The sequence below is a fragment of the Egretta garzetta genome, unplaced genomic scaffold (genome assembly GCF_000687185.1).
Source record: "Egretta garzetta isolate BGI_Z169 unplaced genomic scaffold, ASM68718v1 scaffold278, whole genome shotgun sequence".
Lineage (NCBI taxonomy): Eukaryota > Metazoa > Chordata > Aves > Pelecaniformes > Ardeidae > Egretta > Egretta garzetta.
The window spans coordinates 497,927-523,297 of NW_009260608.1; the positions used below are offsets into that span (position 1 = coordinate 497,927).

The 25,371-nt window shown below is 45.7% G+C and overlaps 1 protein-coding gene across 1 annotated transcript in view; it reads left to right on the forward strand.

The window, feature by feature from the left end:
• The first annotated feature begins 665 nt into the window (after positions 1-665).
• CD96 (CD96 molecule) overlaps positions 666-25,371 on the forward strand; it is a 28,235-nt gene continuing 3,529 nt past the window's right edge. The window contains exons 1-11 of the mRNA XM_035900372.1: positions 666-789; positions 3,758-4,183; positions 7,906-8,015; positions 9,405-9,603; positions 13,842-13,897; positions 16,009-16,099; positions 16,471-16,647; positions 17,872-17,925; positions 19,769-19,813; positions 20,720-20,794; positions 23,527-23,604. Coding sequence (XP_035756265.1) covers positions 732-789; positions 3,758-4,183; positions 7,906-8,015; positions 9,405-9,603; positions 13,842-13,897; positions 16,009-16,099; positions 16,471-16,647; positions 17,872-17,925; positions 19,769-19,813; positions 20,720-20,794; positions 23,527-23,604 — 1,369 coding nt within the window. The 5' untranslated portion in view covers positions 666-731. The remainder of the gene's footprint in view (positions 790-3,757; positions 4,184-7,905; positions 8,016-9,404; positions 9,604-13,841; positions 13,898-16,008; positions 16,100-16,470; positions 16,648-17,871; positions 17,926-19,768; positions 19,814-20,719; positions 20,795-23,526; positions 23,605-25,371) is intronic.

Here is a 25,371-nt window from a genome sequence, read left to right on the forward strand (position 1 = left end):
GCTGGCAGGGGTATGCCAAGTTTATGGAAATGCAGTATGCTTCGAGGACAGTTCGGAGGGATTTACAGGTGACCTGTGTAAAGACAGGTCAGGGGACTGGCTGGAGCCACGCACCAACACCAAAGCTACCAGCTGAACAGGCTGAAGCATGGGGTTTAACCACACCAAAAAAAAATTAAAAGTGAATCTGGAAAACTCTCAATTGACTCTATTGTAATTTAGGAGGTTTGGCTCTGTAATCTTGCTGTTTGCTTAAAAGGTAGTGAGTGTAGAGAGTCTGGAAATAGTGTATTTGGAATATATTTTGGAATAATGTGAAGGAAATGAAGCAGGGGGAAAAAAAAGTCAGCTTTTTTTGTACGCTATGTACCAGATAGTCAATTTAGATACCTGACAATTTTTCAAGAGAGTTTAACCCAGTGAACTGCTTACTCTGAGCTGATCTGAAAAAACAAAGGAAAGAAGAAAAATAGTTGTCTTGAACATCAGCTTGCAGTGTAGGTAGTGTTTTCAACAGAAAGGTTTCACAAGATGTACTAAGTTTATCACTCTGGCAGGAAACTGAGGCTTTTGCATTTAATGAAGCATTTCTTTGAAGTCACGCTAAAGCAATGACTGTGTTACACATCTGCCTGTCTGCACGGGGCAGACTGTTTCGACTTTCTTTTCCAAGACACTGCCGGGAGCAGGCCAAGAGCGCTACGGATTTACCAAAACTTCATCAAGAGAAGATGGAAAAAAGGTGGCTCTTCTCCCTCTTTTGTTTGCTCTCGGTGCCCAGCATTGCAGGTAAGGGTGTCGGTGGGATGCCTTGACTCGGCTTCTGACGGAGGGTGGCAAGAGGCAGGGTGGCCTGAGCAGGCAGAGGTTGACATGTCTCACTGGGGCAGGCTGTAGCTACTGGTAATGATGTTCTGTTTCCTGACAGCTTTCTAACAACCCTAGTTATAATGTGTAGCTAGTAAGGAGTAAATGGCTTATGCTGTCTAGCAGATTAATTTATTCAAAATGCTTAACCTGTTTCCACTAGAATAATCACTGAGATGAGATCACTTGTATTTAGGGCAAGATGTGCTCGTCTCCAATGGGGAAAAAGGAAAACTGCTTTCAAAGAGCAAATAACACAAACCTGTGTTTGCAGGGAGAGGAAGAGCTGAAACACTTAAAGGCAATGATAAATTGTACAGCTGCAATCCCTTAAATAGATTCTTCCCTTCCTCTTCCCCACCCAGCCCTATGTGCTGCATTAAAGGCTTGAGGAACAAGTTTGCCACTGGGAGTAAAACTTTCAGAAAAGTTGAGTAAGGAGAACTGCATCCCCATCAGAGGGACTTTAAACCAAAAATGATGAGGAAAATCAAGAAAAAGCCTGATGCTTACAACCCCCTCCACACCCCCCAACAGGCTGACCGTGATGAATGCAGGAGTACTTATTACCAGCTAGGAAGAAGGGGTTTGTAGGATATGTCTTTGTCCAGTAAGGAAAGGAAAAAGTTCATGTATTTGACTGGCATGGTAAGATGCACCTCAAAATCTGGCATACGCTGTTCCTATTTTCTATGTCCCTGAGGCAAACTGGATTTTAAAAGAAAGGAAAATATTTCATACATGCATTCACAGAAAATGAAAGTTCTCAAATGCAAAGAAAGAACTGGAAGTCTCAAGACATGCACATGCAGGAAAACAATACTATTTAGGGAAAAATAGGGCTGTTGCTTTTTTTCCCCTGAGGATGAAATCCTCACTGAAGTCACTCAAAGGTGAAAGCGACACCACCATGCCCTTTGTGGAGATCAGACATCTAAATGTCTGGGAGCTACTCTCTTAAATTTGAAAAGGACCACAAGTTTGGGCTAATGGACAGCATTTGATCTGGGAAAATTAAGTTGGCAAAAAATGAGACTAATTGTATTGAGGTGTTAACAAAAAGTTAAGAACACTTCTGTGTGAAAGGGTTTCAGCTAAAATAGCCTAAAGTGCTAGGTTACTAACAAACAACACAAATTAAAATGTTGTTTCTACACATGTAACTTTTTCATCTTAATATAAGATATTCAAATAATTCTTGGTAGGCATTCTTTACATGGTCTGAATATGAGAGATGACTCGCTAGGTGTCCCTTGCCTGCTAGTCTGATCATGAAATTTATTGCTTTTTACTTAACTCTTACTGATGCAAAAATTGCAGTGAAATCAGTGAGCATTCACTATAATAAGCTCCTTGGACTGACAAAAATAGTTTTCAGTAATTTTTCTCACAGCACTTGTCACTCAGGCTTATTTTTATTTACCCTCTTACATCATCCCATCTCGTGGCAGTCAATTAAAAGCCGAACAAAGCATGCACAGCCATGAAAAACAGCGATTACTGTTGGCTGTGGCCATTCAGTAGCTTTGTTCTCCATGCACCCAGTCTCTACGTGTTCATGTCACGCTTCAGCTGTTAGGCACCAAATCTCAGCCAGCTCTGTGGGGATGTGGGGCTCTGCCCTTGCTCTTCTTCCCTGTCAAACTGGAGCCGTGGGCATGCTGGGTCCCTGTCTCGCTCCCAGCTGAGCTGGCAAAGCGCAGGGCATGCCATCCCCCCTGCAGGCACTGCTGAGGGTGCCTGACCCCTGGCAGGGCATCCCCTGGTTCAGGCGCCTGGGCCCCATGCACCACACAGCAGAGCAGACGTCAAAGCAAAGAAATGGGTACCTGCTTTTTTCAAGTAAAGAAGGTGAGCAGTGTGCAGTTGCTGGCAGGGGGTGGGGGGGGCAGCTGCACAGCTGGTGGGGCTGCGGGGCAAGTTCCCAAAGCAAATTTACAGGGATGTTTTGATAGACAGGGAGGATAAAATGCAATGGAGATGGGGGGTGACAAGTCCATACCTAAGAACATCTGCACGAACTCATTTTTTTCTGAGGACCTGCATGCCCTTTTGAAAAAGGCCCTTTTTGTGCATGGCTCTGTGGGTGTGATTGATTACTTGTCACACTACAGCTCCCCCATCCATAAATTCTTCATCTCCTTGAGACTGTCAGTGCCCTGCATACAGGGGTTTGGGGACTGTGAGCCTCTTGTTCATAGGAGGGAGAAAGAGAGAGAAATCAATTTTACTATGGCAGCAGCAAAACCAAGTAGTACAGGCCCACGTTGAAAGCTCCTTCATTTTGCCGATCCATTACTCCTTTCTATGGCACACTAAGGACTGCCAACATGCTTTATGAAATTAATTGAGGAAGAAACCATATCTACCGGGGCAGCTCGCTCTGACACTGAAACGGACATTCATTTAGGCCATGCAGGAGCTATTTAATAACGTGGAGGTAAAAGAACAGCTTTCCCTGTTGAAGCAGCAAAGGCAATGGCAGTGGGCAGGGGGAACAGTGCAGGGCAGAATTAGCCAGCAGGGATAACTCATTTGTTCTTGCAAAAAGAGCCGGGGAATAAGTGGGCCCAGCTTCTGCTTTATTTATATCACTTGAAAGATTTCCATTTTCACAGGGGCACTGAGAGTTCCCATTCCTCTCCCGTGAGCATGCTAGGAGCTCCCCACCCTCTTCCAGAGAAGCGTGCATTTGCTCGCCTGATTCTCTCTCCACAGCCTGTACTGGTGGAGATCTGCTCCAAAGGTCCTTGCTGGGAAGCCTGTTGTCACAGTTGTAGGGTCTTTGTGGTTGTCTGTGGCTAAGGCAGCAAAGCATGTCGAAGATGGCCTAGGAGAAAGTTTTGTTTAAACGTTACTTGCACTGAAAATGGTCCCATTTGTTTTTAAGGCCAGCCTCAAGGCGTCATTACAGAAACAGAAGTGGTCCATGCTTTGCTGGGTACTGATGTGACGCTGGTGTGCAGCTTCCCAAAACCACATACCACCTACATAATACAGACACAGTGGTCCAAGACTGATGACACCGAGTTTACCAGAATAGCTGTTTATCACCCCGTTTATGGCACCCATTACTTTACATTCCCTGAGGCTCCTTACAACTTTTCGGTGTCCTTCAGCACGAGGAAGTGTTGCGACTGGGATGCTACAGCGGCTTTCTGTTCCTCCAATCCAAACGTCACATCTGAATGCAGTCAGTGGGCTCTGCATCTGAAAAACATTACTGTCTCCCTTAGCGGGCAGTACGAGTGCAGTTTTGCTACTTACCCCTGTGGGACAAAGGCTGCAAAAATTCAACTTATTGTCGAGGCGGAAGGTAAGTGATTACAAAAGAGATGTTGCTTTTTTGTAGTGGGGGATGGGTGGGTGGAATATCAGGATAGATGACCATTTCTTGATCAGTGATGGTGACTTGTTTGGTGTTTGCAATGGTGCCATTGAATGCTGCTGTCCGCACAGTTTCCTATTTACCAGGCACTCTTCGGCTGTTGTTATCTGAGTCCTGATTAGGAAACCTTATTTGCTTGGAGGAATGTGAAGTTGGATAGCAAGAAAAAAGGTGGTGAGATGGGAAGTTTCCACGTTTTCATTTTGTAGAAACATAAAGACTGGGCCAGCAGCTCAGAATAAAGGCTGGGCCAGCAGCTCAGAATATGGTGGGACCAAGGATGATGGTTCTCCAAACCACACTGTGCTGCTGCTATGGGCGTGCAGCACTGGGCACAAGAAAGAGAAAACACCCTTGCCTCGTTGAGGCTGAGGGCTGGCATCTGCAGGGCTTGCTGGGTGTTAGCTCAATGGAGGGATGTGCATCCCCACCATCAAAAATGAACTGGAGCCAAGCAGGGGATTGCTTAGGACAATCACAGGAATGGAGACTTGGCTGCTTCTGTCAGCCAAAAGGAAGCTGGAAAGCAGCATGCCTGCTTTTTGGTAAGTAAGCCTCAGGGAAGAGTGTGAACTCTAGGAAGGATATTTAAATTATCCTGGCAAAGGAACAAATGGCTTTAAATAGGATGTGAATGGATTTGACTACAAATTAAACAACAGTGGTAACCACTAGTGCAGCAACTTTAGGAACATCTGTTTGATGCCAACAGTGAGGGCAAAAGTCCAAACTGCCATTAAGATGGAGATGGGCAGGGATGTTGGGCAAGCTTGTCATTGTGCACATGGGAGACTGGATTTGATGACCCCAGAAACCTCTTCCTGACCCAGGTTTCTGTTAACAAGCCAAGAAGGATTAAAGTAAATGCAACAAACCTGTCATGGTTTCAGTTCAGAGCTGCAAGGCCGGTGTGCTCACCCTGCTTGTGCCTAGGGCTGTAGGTGCAGCACGTGTTCAAGGGTTAGAAGCAGGGTGGGTGCAGGTGGTGTAAGGGGTAGCAGAGGGCAGCACCACACTGGGGCAGCCGCATCCATGGGCACAGCGCTCCCACCGCCCCTTTGGCCTGTGTCATGAGGCCAGACTGGTGGCCGGAGGGACATTGGTCCTCATGCTGGATCACATTGGTCCTGCAGCAGAAGGAGCCTTGAATCCATGGGGTCAGGGACAGGGCACGGCTCCCCAGCAGCCACAGCAGTGACCTCCCCCTGAAGAAGGCTGGCAACTCTGGACAAACAAACTCCAGGCCCTATGCAAGCCTGATATGCGGGGATATTTAACCCAAGCTGCTGCTTCACTCCCTGATGGCCCCTGCACGGCAGTGGCTCCAAGCATTTCAGTGCTGTTATCCCAGATGCACATCTCAGGGGCGGCCCGGCGGTACCTCCCTGCCCTGATGAACTTGTAAAGGTAAAATTAGAGCCAGTATCTCTGCACATCCCATAGAGGATGGGTGTGTTTAAACAATACATGCTGGATAATTGTGTCAAGGACAAAGCTGCTGCTTTACCTGCTTTACAGGGGTGTGCTGGCAGTCTCCCCTTTGGAATTTTCCCATGCTTCACAGGGCAGAGCGGCTGGATCAGGATGAGAGCAGTGAGGTACAAACAGTGCTGGTAACTGCATGAAACCCTCCCATGCTTCTGTTCTTGGCGTGATTTTTCTCTGTCTCTTCCTTAACACAGTAATAGTGCTAATCAGGCAACTTTTCTCTTGCTGGTGCCCTTGGTTGATACTAGACTGTTCAATGCCATTATTGCTATTTACACGTTAAACGTGGGCAGCTCTTGTTCCTACCAGCATCATTGTGGCTTTTTTCAGCAACTGCATGATGTAGCAAGCTGTGCTACTGATAACTGCTTGCTAGAGAGAACTAAAAAATTCGGTTTGTAACATACCTCTTGCAGATTTGTATTTTAAGGTAACCAGATCTTTTTTGTAATGAACCTCTTCCACTCCAAAGAAGGCAGAAGACCTTAATTCAGCCTACAAGTGGGTTGGAGAAGGGTGTTAGTCATTAATGACGTACAGCTCCCAACTACTTCAAAGTGAAGTGAATCCATATGGATTCAACTTGTAGATACCGCAAAAAGCCCGCAGAGCAGCAGGCCTACATAGGACTGACAAACAAGGAGGACCTTAGCCAACAGGCTGTTAGTGGAGATGGGAAGCAAAGATGGGGGAAAATAAGCAGCTGGGACATGCGACTGCGAGCACAGGCAGAGGCTGTTTGCAGACCGAGCTCCTGGGGTGACCGCTCATCTTCATACTTCTCGTACGCTGCATGCCACTTCTGCATGGTAGCTTGTCCCAGCAAAGTCTCCTGCGCAGCTTTCTTCCTTAGGGAGCTATGGATTCACTGCCTTTGCCCTTTCTTTATCCTTTCCGCACTACCCAGCCCCTTCGGGGCTTGTGCACTCTGTGTCCCACTGTGGTAGCTGACTCCTCAGCTGCTTCGCCCTGGTGGAGAGTGGAGATGAGCGGCTTCCACTGCTGGGTCTCTTGGGCACCACCCTGGGTGCTGCCTTTCTTCACGTCCCTGTGGCACAGGCTGCGTGCTGGCGCTGTCACTCCGTGCGTGGGTGCCAGACATAAAGGAAGTTACAGTCACCAGAAAGTCCCCACTGCCAAGTAACCTAACAGCTTGGCACTGCCAGATATTCCCCCCCGCCCCCGCCTCAAGATAAAAAAATAAATAAAATATCTATCTATTTTATCTCGGCACGCAAGCCAGAGCTACCAGGGGAGCAAAGTCCCAGACTTTCCCCGCAGTGTGGGCTCCTCTCTGCCCACAGGGAAGAGGGAAGAAGGCAGGTCTGTGGGGTACCGCGGCAGCAGGCACACTGCGGCAGGGAGGCTGCACGGTGCTACTGCCCGCCGCCGGGCTGAGGGTGGGAGAGACCAGTGCTCACTGAGGCACTCGTGGCATCTCCTGGCCATCACCGCTGCTCTTCCTGTTCAAATGCACACACGCACGCAGCCCCGATGGTTGGAGCCGCAGCTGTGCTCTGGTCGGTGCCTCGCTCTGCCCTTCCATGGGTGGGCTGGAGCCCTGGACTGGGAATGGGTAGGGTAGGAGATGCTGAAATGCTTTTTTTAAATAGATGACAAAGGAACGAGTGGCAAGTTCTCTGCTTCTGGTAGTGGGCAGGGTGCAGAATAACAAAAGGAGCACTTACACTGAAACACGGGGTTAATCTTAACCTGCCTGACTCGCTGAACACCTTGCTTAAGTGAAAAGAAGGTCTGCGGGTATCTTCAGAGAAAAAGAAATACAGGTGCACAAAATTGATGTGAAGGTTTATTGCCGCAGAAAAAAATTGTAAGAGGAAAATTGAATCTTTGAATTATTCTCAGCTCCAAAAGGAGACATCTTGATCCTGCAGTTAAGCAAAGGTTTTTATGAATTGCCCAAAAACTCAGGTAAAGCCGTGAATTAGAGTCATGAAACTGCATCTAGAATCAGATGCAGGGCTTTAATTTAACAAATGTGTCTTTGGGTAATGGTTCAAAATTACAGTTCCCTTCTAATCAAAAGAGTGTCTGTCCCTTGAACAGAAAACGAGTCAGCACTGGTTTTTAAAGCACAGTGAACACCATGTTTCTGATTTTCCTTCTTGGTCTTCTTGTTGTTGTTGTTGCAATGACAAAAGAGGAGCAGCACTACGTGAAGGAAGTGTGGTTAAACCAGACTTTAGAAATTCCATGCCTTGAGGACACGACCTCAGAAAATTTATCCAGTTATTCTTTGAAATGGCTAGTGGTAAGTATTTTTCATCTCAGGTATAAATATCAGAAGGAACTACAGGGTAGTTTTGCAGATTGAAATAGAAATGTTAGGCTTTGCTGTCCTGCAGAATCTGCTAAACAAAAGGTATCAGTCGCATTGGACTGTGATAATAACGGGAAGAAGTGCAAACATGGTTTTGCAAAATAGACACCACAAACAGTAGCTGTTCAAGAAACAAAGACGGAAAATTCCATCTTAATTGCTTTCAATTTTTTGGGACTACCTATAGAGCAGATCCATAGAAAGTGGCAAAGAACTCAGCAAATGTAACAGAACTAAAATATTCCTTGCGTTGGATTTCTCAGGGAGTTTTGCTGTCGTGAAGCTTTAGTATCTCTGAAAAGTACACGGTTACTGCGTAGGGTAGTGCGATATCAGGATGCTTTGAAATAGGGAAAAAAAAAGGGGGGCTGACTGTAATGTTTTTGGGTTTGTTAACCTCTGTGTCACAGATGCACACCAAAGACATGCGAACCCAGTTATCTAGTTAACCACATAAAAACTATTTTTAAGCAATTTGCTGTGAGATATAAGGCTTGTTATATTTTTGTACTGCATCTCACTTTCTGGATAAATATTTGCATGCATGTTTTAATATAAACTTTTAGCATTCATTTCAGTATGTAGAGATAAGTATCAGCCAGCAGTGTCCTTGAGCTTTGCCTGTTAATTTCTATCTATTGTCACTGAGGAGCTGTAACTCTTGAGGGTTTTCTTAAAGGTGACTTTCAAATATTTTAGGTTTTTTAATCTTTTGCCCCAGCTCATTATCTATTTAGATCCCTCCTTTGCAGTGCATTATTAATATTAATATTCTTAAAATTTTTGTCGGGAACATCCTTGTCCTTACTGCTTTTTCGTGTTGCTAGTTCACTCTACAAAGCAACAGAGGAAGGGGAAAAAAAAACCCCAAAACCCAAAGGTCAGCACAGTGACATATATGGGTCGTCATGCGTCATTCAGAGTATAGCTTGCAAATATGTACCAAGGCACAGATGTCCAGGATGTGCCAGCTGCACCTATATCTAAGGGTGGCTGGCCCACAGGCATTAAGAGATGACTCTTAGCTATCATTATCAGTTTCTTGCTATTTAAAATCTAAAAGAGCAAGGATTTTCTTGGTATTTCAGTCATATTTAATATGTATGGGATGTTCAGCATAATTTAAAGATTGCTGCAGTGAGAAAGCAGCTCTGTTGCCCTCTCTGCAGGCTACAGAGGTCAGAACTCACAAGACACCGCTATTTACTCCATAGTTTATTGGTAAGATGATGACCGCTATTGGTTTTGATGTTCTGAGAGAGCATGTATTTGGACAAAAATAGATGTTGCAGATATCTACTTACTACTATGCAATGCTAGGGAATAGAGCTGGAGCCCTCCTGTCCTGCAGTGTACAAGAACAGCAGCGTGCTGTACAGGCAAAGAGTCCACCTGGGTTTGAATAACACTCTGAAGATTTTCCCCACTAAAATCATGGATGATGGCAGGGTGTTTTCCTGCCATGTGGTGTATCAGCCAGAGAGGGTCCGGAAGAGCAGCACCACCGTGAGAGTATTCGGTAAGGGGCTTATGCCAACTGCCCACTTACTTGCACTTGGAAAGGTAACGCTTCTGTCTGGTTCTGAAGGCAATAGCTTTTGAAATACACTGGGGGGGGTTATATATATTTATTTACATTGTATTTTTTTCAGCTGTAATGATGTAAAATGTTAGTAAATAACCCCATAGTTCTTAGGAAGAATTTGAGGCCATTCCTTCTGTTTCTGGCATCAAAAATAGTAGATCCATTGCACGTATATCAACACCACTGGGATGCACATTGCCACTGTCTCACCCTGATGTGTAAGCTTGTGTTGGCACTTTGCAGGTTACAGGCAAGCACCTCGGTCACCAAGACCTCTGAGCCCCAGATACAAAATGACCATGCTGCCTGTAGTTAGGCAATCATGGCCAAAATTTAGTGAGCGGCTAAAGAGGTTTGGAACGGCCATCGTTGCAAAGTTGCATCCTCAAAGGCATGTGATATTCAACTTCTGCCAAAGGGTCTGGTTCTGAAGATGAGGTCCTGCCTAAGGATCCCAAATTGGTCAGGAGAGGCAGGGCCCATGCAGCACAAACATGTGGGCTGGCATTTCATGCTGGAAGCCTTCCCCCGTTTAGTTGCTTGCTCTGTTCCCTTTCTAGTGGCTTAGGAACTATTCTACAATTGCTGAGGTACAAGCAAACCAGACCAATGCTGCCCACTGAAAACCAGGCTGTATTTTCTGCTTATAGAGCAGTGGGTCTGGAAAACATGTCTCCAATGCTTCTAAAATGAATGGGTGTTAAACAGTAGTCTGTCAACAGTCCCTTGGCTGTAGCTGCTTGCCCGAGAAAGCCTGCGGCTCGGGAACAGTACAGCCATGCGAGGATAGGGCTCTGAATGCAAAGATTCAACAGGGAGCAGGGGAAAAAAAAAGAAAAAGCAAAACCTGTGTCTGAGGGCTGTTGGTCACTGACGCAAGAGAAATAAAAATAGAAGTTAATGATCTGAAATTTCTTCTTGCGTTTGCATGATTCAGACATGGGTCTTACTTTTAAAAATCAACATTTGCCAAATAGCTACAGTGTTACCTGGGTAATCATTCAAGTACACTAACATACTTGTACTCTTCCCCCCCTCCATCCCTGCTGATGCCCTCGCCTTGGTTTGTGTATCTATTAGTCTAAAAGGTTGCTTTATTTGGCTTAGTCTCGGAATTACTGTGTCACGTGTGGTTGTCTGTGCCTGCACCCACATGAACATATTCGTACAACAGGGGAGAGAGGCAAACAAGAGGAAGCAACCATGGCCCTTAGTGGCGAACAGCCTGGGATGCTCCCAGTGGGTGCCAGCTGGCTTTGGATTGGGGTGCCGCACTGTCAGCCTCTCTCGCAGGTGTCCTGAGGGCAGGGTTAGGTGGGGGGGGGGCTCCCTGAGAGCTGGTTTCTGGTGGTGGGTGCTGAGAAAGTTCTCTCAGACCTCAGGCCAATGGCATCCAGACCTTGGAAGAAGCACATTTTTGTACTCTTAGCCCTTTCAGGTCTGATATTTTTTCAGGCAAAATAACTATATTGCACGCTGTCCCGCTCTTTTCTGTCACCATTCCCTGAAGTCACACTGCTTATGATTGCATCCTACCAGCTTTTCTCCATTTACTTCTCTTGTGCTGCAGCGGGAGACCGAGAGCAGAAGCTCCAGAGCCTCCCTTGTGCCCACACGCCCATGCACTGGCAGGGCAGGAGCTGGCAGGGAACAGGCAGAGGCAGTGGCCAGAATAATCCAGCAATCTCCATTTGACATTTGGGGACAGACAAACCGCCACTTCAGACGACAGCACCTCTCTTGTTCCTTGTGCCAAAGCTGACCAGGGAACGATGAAATGAACGTTTATGACCTAGCAGGTAGACCCAGCCTCAAACGGTCAGGGCAGGATCTAAGGCATGACAGTAAAGCCTATACAATGTCACCAGCACATTATATTGGTCATATCTGTTGTCCTGGCCATTAGAAAGATGTAGCTAGAGAACCAAGCCCAGCTGAAACCTGGGGAGATTTTTCCCATCTCAGCAAGACAGCATCCCCCCTGTCAACCAAACCCTTGTGCAATTGAACCCCATGGGCTGGGTGGCATGAGAAAAGGGCAGGGAGGGCTGGCAGCTAGAGCACCACGGCACTGTAATGGGCAGGAGGAGGAGGAGGGGGAGAGGAAGGTACGGTCTCCTGGAGAAAGCTCCTTGTGCAGGCTCCCTCTGACACATGCTTTGGGGCTAAACACAGAGGAGATAGCCCAAGTCCGAGAGGCAGCAGTGGCGCTTCCCCACAGGCATTTTAGGTGGCCTGAGTGCCACTGAGAGCTGGGCAGGACAGGATGGGGAAGGCATAAAAAATCTCTTAATGAAGTTGAGAGTCTTGTAGGCTGAGTAAAAACAGACATTCAATCGAGAGAGCTTTTTTTTAAGAGGGTACTTTTGCACTCAAATGCTTTAAAATATTTCTTTTCTAGAACAGAGATACAAGTTTCTGAGAAAATGTATGGCCTTTTCACGTCTAACTTTGCCAAATATTGATTTCTCCTTTTTGTAAGAGTAAAAGCTCGGCAGCTGAAACTACTGTACTAAATATTGAATTTCTGCTAGACCCAAAACATTGGTAAATATCCTAGCAAGACAAATGAATGTCAAACTGTTAACAGGGGCTGAGATGTTAAATGGAAAATATCTATTAGATCGTTCAGCGCTGTGCTTGAGAGCTGCCTGCCAGAATAGTTACCCAGCAAACACGTCTTCTGAGAAAGCAGAGGACAGCATCCAATACAGATGTGGAAAGGCACACCCATTCCCATCAAAACCACAAATGACTAGATGTTATTTAGTCTCCCAGCCAACTTTTAGCTGTGATTAGAAGATCCAGTTTACCAGACTTCTTCTTACAGCTGAAAAAGTATGGCTGCCTTCTGCCAGCCCCGCTGCCATCTGTACAGTTTTGGCAAAGCTGAAACAAGGATGAAATCTTAAGACATTCATTTTCTGATAGGAAGAAACCACAAAAAAAAAAAAAAAATCCCCAGAAGAAAAAAAAAAATTGCCACCCAAAAAGTATCCTAAGTCCAGAAAAGCATAAGGCCATGATAATTAAATATAGGTTACTCCCACACAAAATCTGTCAGTAACACTAAGCAGAAAAATGGAAATTAAAAAAAAGAAGGTGGGAGAGTGCTTGGTGGATTCGCTACAACAGGGAAACTTGAGCAGTTCACCTCAAAGGCGAATGCAATGAACTGAGATGACCCTATATCAATGAAAGAGGTTAGAAAAAAAAAGAAAAGAAAATTTTCTTAATGGTAGAGATTTAGGTTGGAAATAGAAAGAATTACAGATCTCCTAAGCAATCCAGGGGCTGCACTTGTTTCCAGTCCGGTTTTAAGGCCCAGAAAGGGCCAGAAGCACAATTTATCCAAGGCTTTTGAGATTTGCCATATATTACCAGTTTCAACAGTCCTTACTTAACAAGTCAGTTAATATTACTGCAAGCCAGTGACCCCAATGGCTAATTTAGAAATGCCAACTTTGAGAGGCTTACTGTACCTGATGGCTTTTACCTGTACAGTCAGCTGTGCCTAGAACCAAAATGCTGTGAAAACAAAAGAAAACACTTTTTTCCATTTCTTGTGCAAAAACAAAAGAAAACACTTTTTCCATTTCTTGTGGATGTGGTCATCAGCGCCCCCCTGCTCTGATGCGAAGGTGAGCTCTGGGCTTCCCGGCAAGGCAGGAAGCGTCTGTGGTGTGATGCTGTCACACGTCTGCCCAGGCGACAGGCCTGTGGGTAGTCGGTACCCAAAATCAATCAATGTTTCTGGCGATGGCTAAAGCCTTTACAGGTGACTTTGCTTGGCAAACAGCTGGAGGAACCAACAGCAGGGAAGTGTTTTATTTCAGCAGGCCCGGGGAAGGGTGGCTTTGCTGCTGGAGCCGTGACGGCAGGATGGTTTGAGCTCGCTTCTCCAGCAAAGCCACCCAAGAGTAGTTCAGGCAGGCAGTGAAACACATCACAGATCTTGTGGTAGTAGCTGCTGGTACATCTGAGACACGCTTGTAAACCACTTCCTTGACCTCACATGGGAGCTGTGCAAGCTTTTATCTTGCTAGGTGTGTGGGTGGATGTAGGATTTAATTTTCACCCTTTTTATGAAACAAGGCTGTTAAGCCTCATTAGAAGCTGTTACTGTGACCTTCGGTATCCATTTCACTAATACATTTCTGTTTGCTTTCCAGCCTACCCTGAGATCTCTGTTAGCCTGCAGGAGGGCTCAGCTGGCACCTCGCAGAAGGTGAGTGATTTTGGAGAGAAGTTTAATGCCCATGACCATCACTGTGCCACCCCAGCAAGGCCAGGCAGGCTAAGCTGAATCAGACATAGGCAGGACTTCTAATCTGATGGAGTTTACAGGGCAGCAAGCGAGTCAATGAGTTAATGTCAGCCGTTCGTAACCTTTCTTCTGAGCGATTCCCATCCCCGCAGCAGCGAGCTGCTTCAGTGAGCACAAACTGGAGCTAGCTGAGGGCTTCTCCATGGTTTAGGCAAAATCTGATTTTGCGTTAGCCCTCGGTGGCGTTGCAGGGGGCTGCGATGTGCCCTCCCCCCCCCCTCCATCTGCTGGCATGGTCCAGCGTGCGGATGGGAAGGCGATGGTCTCGTCAGGCATAATGTGTCATGCTTCAAGCAGGGCTCAGCTGGAGCAATCAGGTGCCGACGGAAGGACTGGATCAAAGTTTGAGGGCCCTTGTTTAGAACGCTCCAAGCAGAGCTCAGCTGGAGCAATCAGGTGCCGACGGAGGGACTGGATCAAAGTTTGAGGGCCCTTGTTTAGAGCTGAGTGCTTACCCATGTGTTTTGGGGCCTTTGGTTTATCACCTGCTTAGCAATGGCAAAACCCAGAGGGAAAGTCTGCTGTACTGCACTGGCTATACTTTGCATAAAAAGCATTTGTGGCCCATATGTCTGACTAGCCAAGCCACTCTGGCTACCAGCTATGACACTTTGCTTCCTGTTGCATCCATCCAAGTAGAAGCTTTTGATCTATGAGCTTCCCAAATGAAGAAAGTTTTCCTCGGAAACAGCACTTGTGGGCAGGCAGAACCTTGTATTAACCACATCCACCTGTTGTCAGACGAGCCATGAGCCAGTCGGTTCTGCAAAACCAGTATAATTTTCCTGGTGGCCTGTTTCCAGGTGTGGTGCTGGATGCTGCAGGCTTTTGTCTGCACTGTTCTGCTGAGCAGCCAGGAGCTGTTGTCATAGGACCGGGCAACAGAGACTCTTCCAAGGGCCCCTGTCCATTCTTCACCTCCAAACAAACACCAGTTCCTTTCCACCCTTTCTTGCAGGGCTTAAATCTACTTTGAATGTCAGATTTGTATTTCGTCACAGGAAGCATTTATAAAAATATTATGAACTAAAAGTGGCTGAAAAATAAGGGAATGATGAAGAGAAAAGAGGGGAAAGCAATTACACTATGAGTTCAGAGGTTATTTACCATGGCAAGGAAAGAGTTTCAGCTAGGTAGTTTCAGTCTTCATACTGAATGATTGACGTCTGCTGTCTGCAATGCATCGAGCTTGCTTTCAACTAAATGTGTGAACCACGTTCTTCAAAAGTGGGAGCAAGAGGGCTTTGCGCCGCATGAGTACCACATGCTTTTTTCTTTTTTTCCTTCTTTAAATGGGCAAGGTGATTTCTCTTAATGCCATAAGCTGCTAAATAAATGTAATTGGGAACATCTAGATGGCACGAGGATGAGATCTCCCACCCTGCTAGTGCCCAACCCTTCATCCAGCCTTGATTTTGAGTTCCCTCCAGTCCTTCCCACCTATTGCTTAGTAAGAAAATAAATTGAGCGCAAACACAGCACTTGGCATACAGCCAGGACCACTGCATCTAAAGCACACAATTCCTTGTGACATCTGGAAACCTCTTATATCTCATGCCCTCTACAACGGTAGCTAATTTTGTATATTCAAGATATCATTGTGCTAGGCAGTCTTTTTCATGGGATTTGCCTCCTTATCTGCCTAAGGAAGGAAGGATTTACATGGCAATCAGGGAGATGGCTCATTCTCCTGCACACACACCCGTGCCCATTATTAATGATGCCAGTGTTTCTCCATGTGGGTGTTTGCCCCCAAGGTGCCATGGCACAGGACTGGAGGGTGTTGAAGCCCCATGCCTGGCCCAGGGGGATGGGAGTGTGTCCTTGGGCTCTCATTCAACAGTGCCTGCAACAAGAAAAATTTGGGGGGAAGAAATGCAATAAAGAGGAAGGAAGTGTTTCCTTCCTGAGTGGGATGGTGAGGAAATAAGCTCTGTTTGGAAGGGATTTTGGAAGCCGTCAGCCGGGTGAGAAATGCCAAAGGCTAATGACTGGCTTTTACTGCCCCATAGCCTAATGTGAGCTGCATCGTGAGGAAGGCATTTCCCAAACCGAGCCTCCTGTGGTATGTGGACAGAACGAGCCTGACTGAGCAGCCTGGAGGTAATGCAACCCATTGGTAAGACAATGTTGCAGCTGTAGAAGGGGTTCCCAAAAAAAGCGACGGTTGCTCATTTGCTTCTACTGTGGGCAGCCTGTCAGTGTCCGTCAGGGTGAAGGGGAGGATCAGACCTCCTTAAAGGCAACAGCTGGCAAACAGCTGTAACCATTGCCCCCTGCAATTGCCAGCGTTGGGAACAACGGCTTGGCATAACCATGCTGCTCTTGCCGATTTTTTGATAGTGTCTCAGCAAAGAAACCTGCAGCCATATGAGCTTGCTTTTCAATACCAATATTTTGCACAGCTCTGACTTACAGTTTGGAGTGTAATGAGAGGGTCTGGCAGCTTTTCTTTTTTTTTTTCTTTCCTCAAGAAATTTCTGTTGAACAAGAAGACTTGCAAGACAGTGAAGGTTTCTATCAGCTGAGATCAACGCTGACATTGCAAGGGACCCACCAGACACATAAGACATTCTCATGTGCATGTCTGTTTTCCTTTTTCGGGAACTCAACATGGAATATTTCATCAGAAGAAATATTTGTTTCCCTTGGTAGGTTTTTCATAGATGGAATGCATCTGAAATGTAAAATGTTAAGAGCACTGAACACGCATATTCTCTGTTATTTAAAATAGTGAAGAAATGCCAGGTGTATGGAAGGAGGTTTTCATACAAGTTCATCACACAGCTTGAACTTTCTGGCAGGTTATTTAGCTCGAGCCTTTGCTCGAGACTCTAAATGAGCTGAGAAAACCCTGCAAAAATATAAGACGCTTGCTGTTTGTTTAGGGAGTATCTTGCTGCAATTCCCATTCCCAAAAATACACTAGCTTAGCCACATGGCACCAGTGAGCTATTATAATCATGTGTTGCTCGCTGAGCACTCCTGGCAGAAAGTCTGCATGTGTGCAATGAAGCTCCCTGGAAAATGAAACCCACAGAGTCAGGGATACCTTGTACATCTTCAGTTGAACCCACACAAGGCCCCTAAAGCAGTTAAATTGCTTGGGGCAAAGGAGAAAACCCCCCCTATACCCCGTACTACAAGAATTAGCCATATGATTAGGGAAGCGTGGGGAAATGCTACCTCAAGCAGCGAGTGAAAGCAGGAGAAGCATCGGTCCCAAGGTTTATGGCCTGTCTGAGGACGCAGGGTGGCTGGCGGGAAGGGCAGACCCATAGCCTTTAGCACCCTCTCGTGCACGCCTCGCCTGCAGGTGCGAATGCACAGTCACCCCTTTCCTCCTGCTCGGGGCTGCACAGAGAGCGCCCCTGAACTCCTGCCCCTCAGCAGCCTCCAGGGGCACGGTCACCCGCGGCGGGGGCCGCTGGCAGCTCGGCCGCCTTCATCTACGGCTGCGGGCACGCTGGTGGGCACGTTTCTCCGCCAAGAAAGACAGCGTCAAAAGACAGAGCCTACTCTCCTGGAAATAAAAAGGGAGGTAAATGATCATTTTTCTCCAAAATTACTCATTTCACCCAATTTGCAGTTCTGCAGAAATGTATTCAAATCGGAGAGCCGTCAGTTAAAGAAGTCTACATTCTTGCCTGTAGGGTATACTAATGCCAAGATAGATCCACCCTGTATAAAAAATGTTAATGCATTTAGATGCGACACAAAAGAAAGAATTAAATTAATTCTCAGCTATGTTCTGTGAAGGTGCTGTATTAATACGCAGTATGACACAAACCCCAAACTAAAATTTCAGCCTTGATAACAAAAGCCTAACTACTTTTAAGAACTGCTTTCATCTTCCTTTTTTTTTTCCTTCACAGACAATAAGTCTAATGAAGCCTCATTCGAAGATTTTGCCAGCACGGCTTCAGAAGGTAGGATAAATCAGAGAACAAAGTAACTTGGGTTATGTTAGAGATGCGTCTATAAATTCCTAAAGCTGTTGGAGAAATGGTTTTGCAAACTTGCTTCTGGATGGGTGGTAAGGTACCCCTTTCTGCAGCTATGACTTCAGAGAAAATACAATAAACAGATATTTTGGTGATGTAATCTATCATAATTAAGCCTGAGCATACCTCCAGCCTTGAGGAGCGCTTAATGTTATTTCTGATGCTTCAGCTGGCATTTGAATATAGCTCTTTCAGCACTGAACAGATAATTAAAAATAACAGCCCTACTAATGGTTCTACCTTCTGCTTAAGTACACAGCCAAGATCCCCAACACTTTTGCCTAATTAAAGAACTGATGGGATGTTTCTTAATTTGTGTAAATTTGGCAAATCCACGCTCTGCCCCTGCGAGTTCGTCTTATTATCAGCTTATTGCAGACAGATAAATCGTTCCCTCCACACCTCAGCCGAAGCCCTTTGGAGACGCCTCTCCTGGGGCGGCTTGCTCTGCTCTGCTCCGCACAGGAGGCAGCTGCATTTCAGCGGTGGGTTATGCGAGCACGTCAGCGAAACGCTGCAGACAGACGGCGTGGAAAGAAGTGTGGTTTTCTGTGTAAGCTTGCTCCTGTGGGTGAGGGTTGTGGCAGAGCCCTGGGGGTTCAGCCAGTACCCTACTGGACACCAGAAAGCCATCCCAGGTACCCAGGGGTCCCTGAGAGAGAGGCTTTGTCCTCTGCTGGCCTCTGCAAGGTGATCTCTCTAAGCAGTCCTTGCAGCTTGCGTCAGGTCACCATCCTGCTTCGCCTCGCACGCTCCGCAGTAACGTACTGGGAGCTGGGCACGCCTCAAGGTGCCCTGCTACCCCAGGCTTAGACCCGCTGCATCTTTGGTTAGGGATCCTCTTATGTTAGCCAGCTACTACAAAATCCCTGTTAGCACAGGTGAGGCTAAAATGAAGCGCAAATGGAAGAGCGACGCTCAAAGCGGTCAAAGGAGGTACCAATGCTTGCCAAAGAAAGCAGCCAGAGAGTTGATGATTATCTGCTTATGCTAAGATCCTGTCTGCAGAGGGTCACTCCCTGTCCATTGCCCTCCCAACACGCCTGACCACACAGAGGAACTTGGGCTACCATCCCAGATAAATTTTTCTAATGGGGTGTGCAAGCTTTCATGGTTCACCTCCTTCATGGAGTCCTTTGGGGAGGTTTAATCCTTCCTCCTAACCTACTCAGGGGTACTTTGCTTCACCTCCTGGGCAAAAAAAAAGTGAGACAACTCTTACTCAGGATGTAAATACTGCTTGGGCAGGACGGTGTCTCTGCTGTGCTTGGCTGGCTTGTTAACAGTCTTTTAATTGGAAGGAATAAATCCCTCTCTATCCCCCCTTTTTTGAGGACTCAGTGAGCACTTTTCAGTGCAAAGTGCCCCTAAAATTTCCTGTCAGGCTTGCAGTCTCTGAAATGCCTCACAGATGGAGCTATGCAGGTGCCACCACCCGGTCATATCTGTTATTTCAACCTGCATGCCAATAAGGTGCCTCTGCTTGTACAGGATAAAACCATGTAACTCCTGCTTTTTGAGTTGAGGTGCGGACTGGAGGTGCCCGAGGCTCCAAACATTTGTTTCCCTAGGGATTTCACAGCACAGTTACCTCAGGTGCTTCTTGTTTCTTGCTGGACCACTTGGTTGGGTTGTGCATTGAAAGATTATTTGGAAATTAAATGTGATGCACTCTGTCTCACTCTTGAACCCTTGAATGACCCACTTTTCTAAAGAAGAATAAGCACCTTTCTCACTGAGTAAAAATGATTGCTTTGGTTTTTTACAGACCTTGGAAATTCAGCACTTCCATCAGCTGTCATGACTACCTCAGGTAAGGGGGGGGGGAAGGCTTCTTTATTACTCAGTCAATAGATGTATGATCTCTGCTTGACCTGTGCTTAAATGTCATGTACACAAAGCCAGAGGAGTGCCAGGGAAAGGTCAGTGCGCTCTGGTATTGATGGTACCTGTGTGCTGCTGGATGGGAATTTGCGAGCTATGAAGTTACCCAAGAAGAGATACAACACAAATCCTGCTAAAACTGTCATGTTAGGACAGCACATAAAACGGCATGCTGAATATCACATTTTATTCTTATGCCTTTTTATGAAATGGAATAAAACCCCTTATGCAACTGTGAATAAATTTGTCCTATTACAGCAGTTAGGTGCATGTGATGATAGAAAAGTTAAAACCACCGCTTTTCCTTGACCCAATAGAAGCGCATCATTCCCATTCATAAATGACATAAGATAAATACCACTTCTTTACCAGAGCATGCATATGAGCAACTATATTAAACTATCTTCAGCAACTGAGAGGAAAACCAGCAAGAGGAGGCGATCTCCTGGGCTTATATGACTGCCGCGTGTTGTCAGAACCATTTCTGGCCAGGCCCTGGCGAGGCGGGGGAGCGCCATCATCAAGTGCAAAATCCACCCCACAGCAGTTACATTGAACCCCGAGTATAAAAACGTAAATAAATAATGCACACAGCTAGCCCATGTGAAAGGGTCTTCATTAATAAAGTCAGCAGTCTCCAATTGCCCCTTGAATTTGTGGGGTGTGTTTTGAGCATTTAACCTTAACTCTGACAGTGGGATTTCTACCACAGAGTCCATGTTAACCCAACAGCTACTGCAAGCTCCTTGATCCAGGTTGCTTTATGATTTATTAATATTATTTTTAAAAGACCCTATCATCTAAATGTGACACCGTGCAATCTGTTTGTCTTTAGAGCATCAGTCTACATCTTTGACCTCTCTAGATTTCACAAGTCAAGCAAGCTTGGCTCCTGCTTCCACAACACAAGGTAATAAAACGTTTTCTCTGTTGCTTCAGGAATGTAGGAGAAAGATGCATGAACACAACAACCATCTTGAATTTTTTGTAGCAAACAATTTAATGCCCACTGAAGCCCTTTTCCTTTTGCATTATCCACTAGGAACTTCACAGTTAAAAAAAAAAAAAAAAAAAGAGAAAATGCTGTCTTGATTCTGTCTTGATTTCATCTTTTTTAATGCTCTGTTCAGGATATGTGTATTAGGTTCAGCAAGTGAATGGACATCGAGTATATATTTTTACAATACCTTTTCCTTGTATCTCTTTAATTAAATATCATACAAAACCAGAATGATATTAGAGCTAGAAAAAGTGCAACCCAAACATTGGAGCACAGGATTACAAATACAAAGCACCGATAAACAAAATACAGCAGATGACTCAACTCAGTGATTTCTTCTTTGGGCTGGTGACACTGAGGCCAGCGGAGGGCAGGGTGACTCACTTGGAGGGGTTTAACCTCCCTTCCCCGGGGAGGGATACGTGCACTGGCGGCTGGCACGCACTTGACAGCCTGGCAGCAGCCTGAATTGAGAGCAAGTGAAGCTGTGAACCAACTGCCTCCTGATCCCAGATTAAAGGGTGGATGCCCACCAGTCCCAGCAGAGTGCATTTTCTTGCAGCACAGCCTGTCTGCAAACACTTTTTTCTTTAAAGTCTCCTTCCATTTGAAGCCCAGCTGTTGATCCCGGTAAGACTGGTAGGTTTTAAGCAGGGGTTAGAAGGGCATTGGGGCTGCCCTCACCAGCAGCAAAGGTGTGCACCCACTGCCACGCAGCCTGAATAAATGCAGGCATGGCACACGCTCCTATTTAGGAGACAAAACAGCCCGTGTGAAACAGCAGGGCAGGCAGCATGGGGAAGAGGCAAGGTGGCAAGCTGGTGTCAAACGCTGCCTCTACAGCAGCACCAGAGCTTTGGCTGGGAAATGATCCACCACTGCAGTGGCAGCCAGCAAGAGTGAATTTGGACCTTGGTGTTTGCAGCAGTCTTGTTCTCCCAAACAAAAAAAAAAAATCCATTGCAACAGACTAACTTTCATGAACCTGTGAGGCATTGAATGTTCTCCTTAAGCTGAATAATTCAGTCCTGCAGTCTTCAATTAAAGTAACCTATAACTTAAAGTAATGCTATAGCAGTATTCACCCAGAGATGCACAAGTAATGCGATGGGCAGTGTGGGGCTGATACTGGCGGAAGATGCTTGAACACAAGGCTTTGTCCTGCCCCAGCAGAGTGCTGTTTGGGAGCCGAATCACTTAATATAAAGCCCTGGGGCATGAAGAAGCTAGACTGACACATGCCAGGGCAGGAACACAGATTGCAGCAGCACTGAAATTGAAGTTTGCTGCTTCTCACGCTGCCTTCCCCATTCCCAAGACACTTGCCCAGCAGGGCAGCAAAGCACTTGTCCAAGTGGACTGAAAGCCCTTCTGTCTCAGCAAACAATTTCACGACAAAGGCTATAAATACACAATGTGAACAGAGAGGATTCTCCTCACTGGGTTATGCATCTTCACTTGGTTGAGGAGGCACGAGGTCAAAATCACAGTGTAAGCCAGCGCTGAACCATTTCTCTTCTGTAAATAGCGCAGGAAACATCTGCCTTTTAACCAATGCCCCTAGCATGTGGCAGTCATGATGTGCCGACCATGGGTTAGTTTTTCTCCTTTCTGGCTCATTGCTGGTCCCCGCGCCGGTGCCACCATCAGCTTTTTGAGCAGACCCCTTGGGCTGCGGCTGAGTCAGGATGCCAGGTCCCAGTCTGCCATTGTACAGAGGGGTTTGATTCTGTTGCTGATAACTAGCAAGTTTTTAAAGAAAATCCAAGAGAGTTGGGAATCGGGAAGAGTGCACAGATACAGACAGGAGAAGGAGGAGGGGAGACAAAAACCAAGGCTGGTAAAACTGTCGCCTGGTCTTTGCTTAGCTTCCATGATAGCTCCATCTCTGAGCTCAGAGATGCTCAGGCTTTGAGAGCTGGGTTACAGCTGCATTTCACCTTCTCAGATTTGTTCAGATGGCTTAATGGTACTGTTCCAAAAACGAGGCAGGTGTTAGGAAAGATGGGCGCTTTTTAGTAAATGTGAAGTAGTCCTCTTGGGAAAATAGAGGTCTACTTGCTAACCACCATCTGTCTGTGTTTGAGTATCAGATAAATAGGTAGTTCACCTCTAGAATACTTAGCACTTTAAAAAAAGATTAAAGGAAAACATTAAATACGTTGGTATTTGGCACCACGTGTTGCAGGTGTGACTCCTGTACACTAACTTCTTCAAAACTTCTCTTTGCTAGTCAGGAAAACAGTTTTGTCCCATGGGAACTGGTGAAACCCTGTCTAAATTCTGATTTGTGTACATTTGCTCATCGCACTCTATTGGCTTCAGGTCGAAAGAAGCCAATGCAATTGGAACAACTGAGTTTCAGCTGAAACTCAGCTGAAATCCAAAAAAGCATGCCTAAATGCCCCATATGTTTTCTCAAAGTTTATTCATCTGTCTCACCAAACTCCTCTTGAGTTTCTAGCTTGTGACAGACTAGACACAAAACTTTGTGGTGCTTGTCTGAGGGAAGCCAGCATCTCAGGTCATAGGTTACAACTCTTTGACACCTGTAGGCAGGAAACAGGGAAGAAAGAGGGGGAAATGAAGAACAAGCAACAGGGTGCTCTACAGCAATTTTTACAAGCTTGTGTGTTTTTAAGCAGGAGCGCCGATTTCTACCGCAGAGACAGAAAGCCATCCCAGTGCCCCAGCATTCAATGAGAGTTTGACAACAGCATGTGAGTAGATGACACGTCTCCGTTGCTTCATAGAACCATTAACAGGGGAGGTATGTAGCTAAATACAGGTGCTGCAAATGTAGCACCAACTTAATGAGTGTTGAGTTGCAAATCTACAATGACCTGGAGCATCTTGCAAAAAGTACAGCAGCAGGTACTCAGCTCTACGTGGTCCTCAGTTTGTGATGCCTTTGCCAAGAACATTACCTCAGTGGTGCTGCTAGTTGATAGTCAACACATCACCATGCAAACATTATTACTAGACGTGGAAAAGTTGTGTCCAAGCAGAGGCCAAAAGTCAGGTAGTGTAACCTGTACCAGCATTTCAGTACTTCACAGAAGCAATTCCCCTGCTGAGTTGCACTGAGTTAGAAGATAAAGACTTGAGTGTTCCAAGCTGTCAAGGATCTGCAACAACAGAAGAGGAATGAAAAGCATTTGAGCATCCTGGTTTTATAAGACATAGCTAATAATATTAAAATTGAGAGAGTTGCTAGGCAAATGTAGTGAGTACTGAAAGGAGTTTATAGATTAAATAAGTTACTGGAGAAGCTAAATAAAATCACAGAGCAGCAATGAAATCTGAAGATAATGGGGGGTGATAAAGGCTGGCTAATAGAACATCGAAAGTTGGCCTCATTAAAGATCAATAAATCAATTAAAAAAACCCAGGGCCAGACATTTTTTCATAAGCCTTTCCCTTCAGAAAATCTCTGCTCAGCAGCAGAAAGCCAGAAGTGATTTCCTTTTTTAACAACTTGGTTTGTCTTTGTGCTTTTGGAACCGGCAGGACCTGTCAATGCACTTTTGCATTTGTATGGCCATCATCTTTTGGCTGAAGCGCAAACGTAGCAGCCGCTTTCCATTTTCTGAATATATTTTTGGCAGCACTCTGGTGCTTATTTACCGGCGTATAACCCACAACCACGCCTTTAGACCAAAACCTTGTGACAGCTTCTAAAGCTTCACGATCCTGCTCTTGCACAACTTGCTGGTTGCAATTTTTGCTAAAAGCGTGCTGAGTTACGCTGCGATTTGCGGGAGGTACCGTGCCTTGCACCACTCATCAGCTTCGCTGCAGCCCTGCCTGCCTGACCACCAGCTGGGGCATGGCCTTCAAGGGTCCTCAGTCCGGTGGCTGAGGCATACCGATGTGCTTCCCTGTGCCTTCCCAGGGCCACCGGGCTCCTACGACAGGGACTACCATTATCAGTTCAATCCTCTGAGGCTCTAACACAAGCCATTACGTGAATAATAATAAGCAGTACTCATCGGCATGCTGTATAGAGCACAGTGTTATGGGATCTCTAAGTGTATGTCCTTTTTTTTTTTTTAATATAGCTTTTTAAAATGCCAGATCTACCATATGTATCCCCATAAAATTAAACACCTAATAAACAAGGAGAATAGAAGAACTGGATTGAATTAATGTCCAAAACTCTCAGTGAATTTTTGGAGTGCCCTAAAATTGGACTGATTTTGGTAGGGCTTCTTAAAACATACACACACACACACACACACATCATGAGAAAGAGATTTTCCTGGCTCTGTCTGGTTACTCATTTATATAATTTAAACAATGGATTATTTTTTTTTAATTTATAAATCAGCAGTTATACTGGAGACTTTCAGGTATCTCTGTTATTTCATTGTTGTTTGCATTAGAGAAAAACAAAGGGTATAAAATAACCACAGTTCAACCTAATGAAGCAGTCACGTACAGGCTTGTAAGATAATTGAAGGATATTATTTCTTTTTGTCCAGATT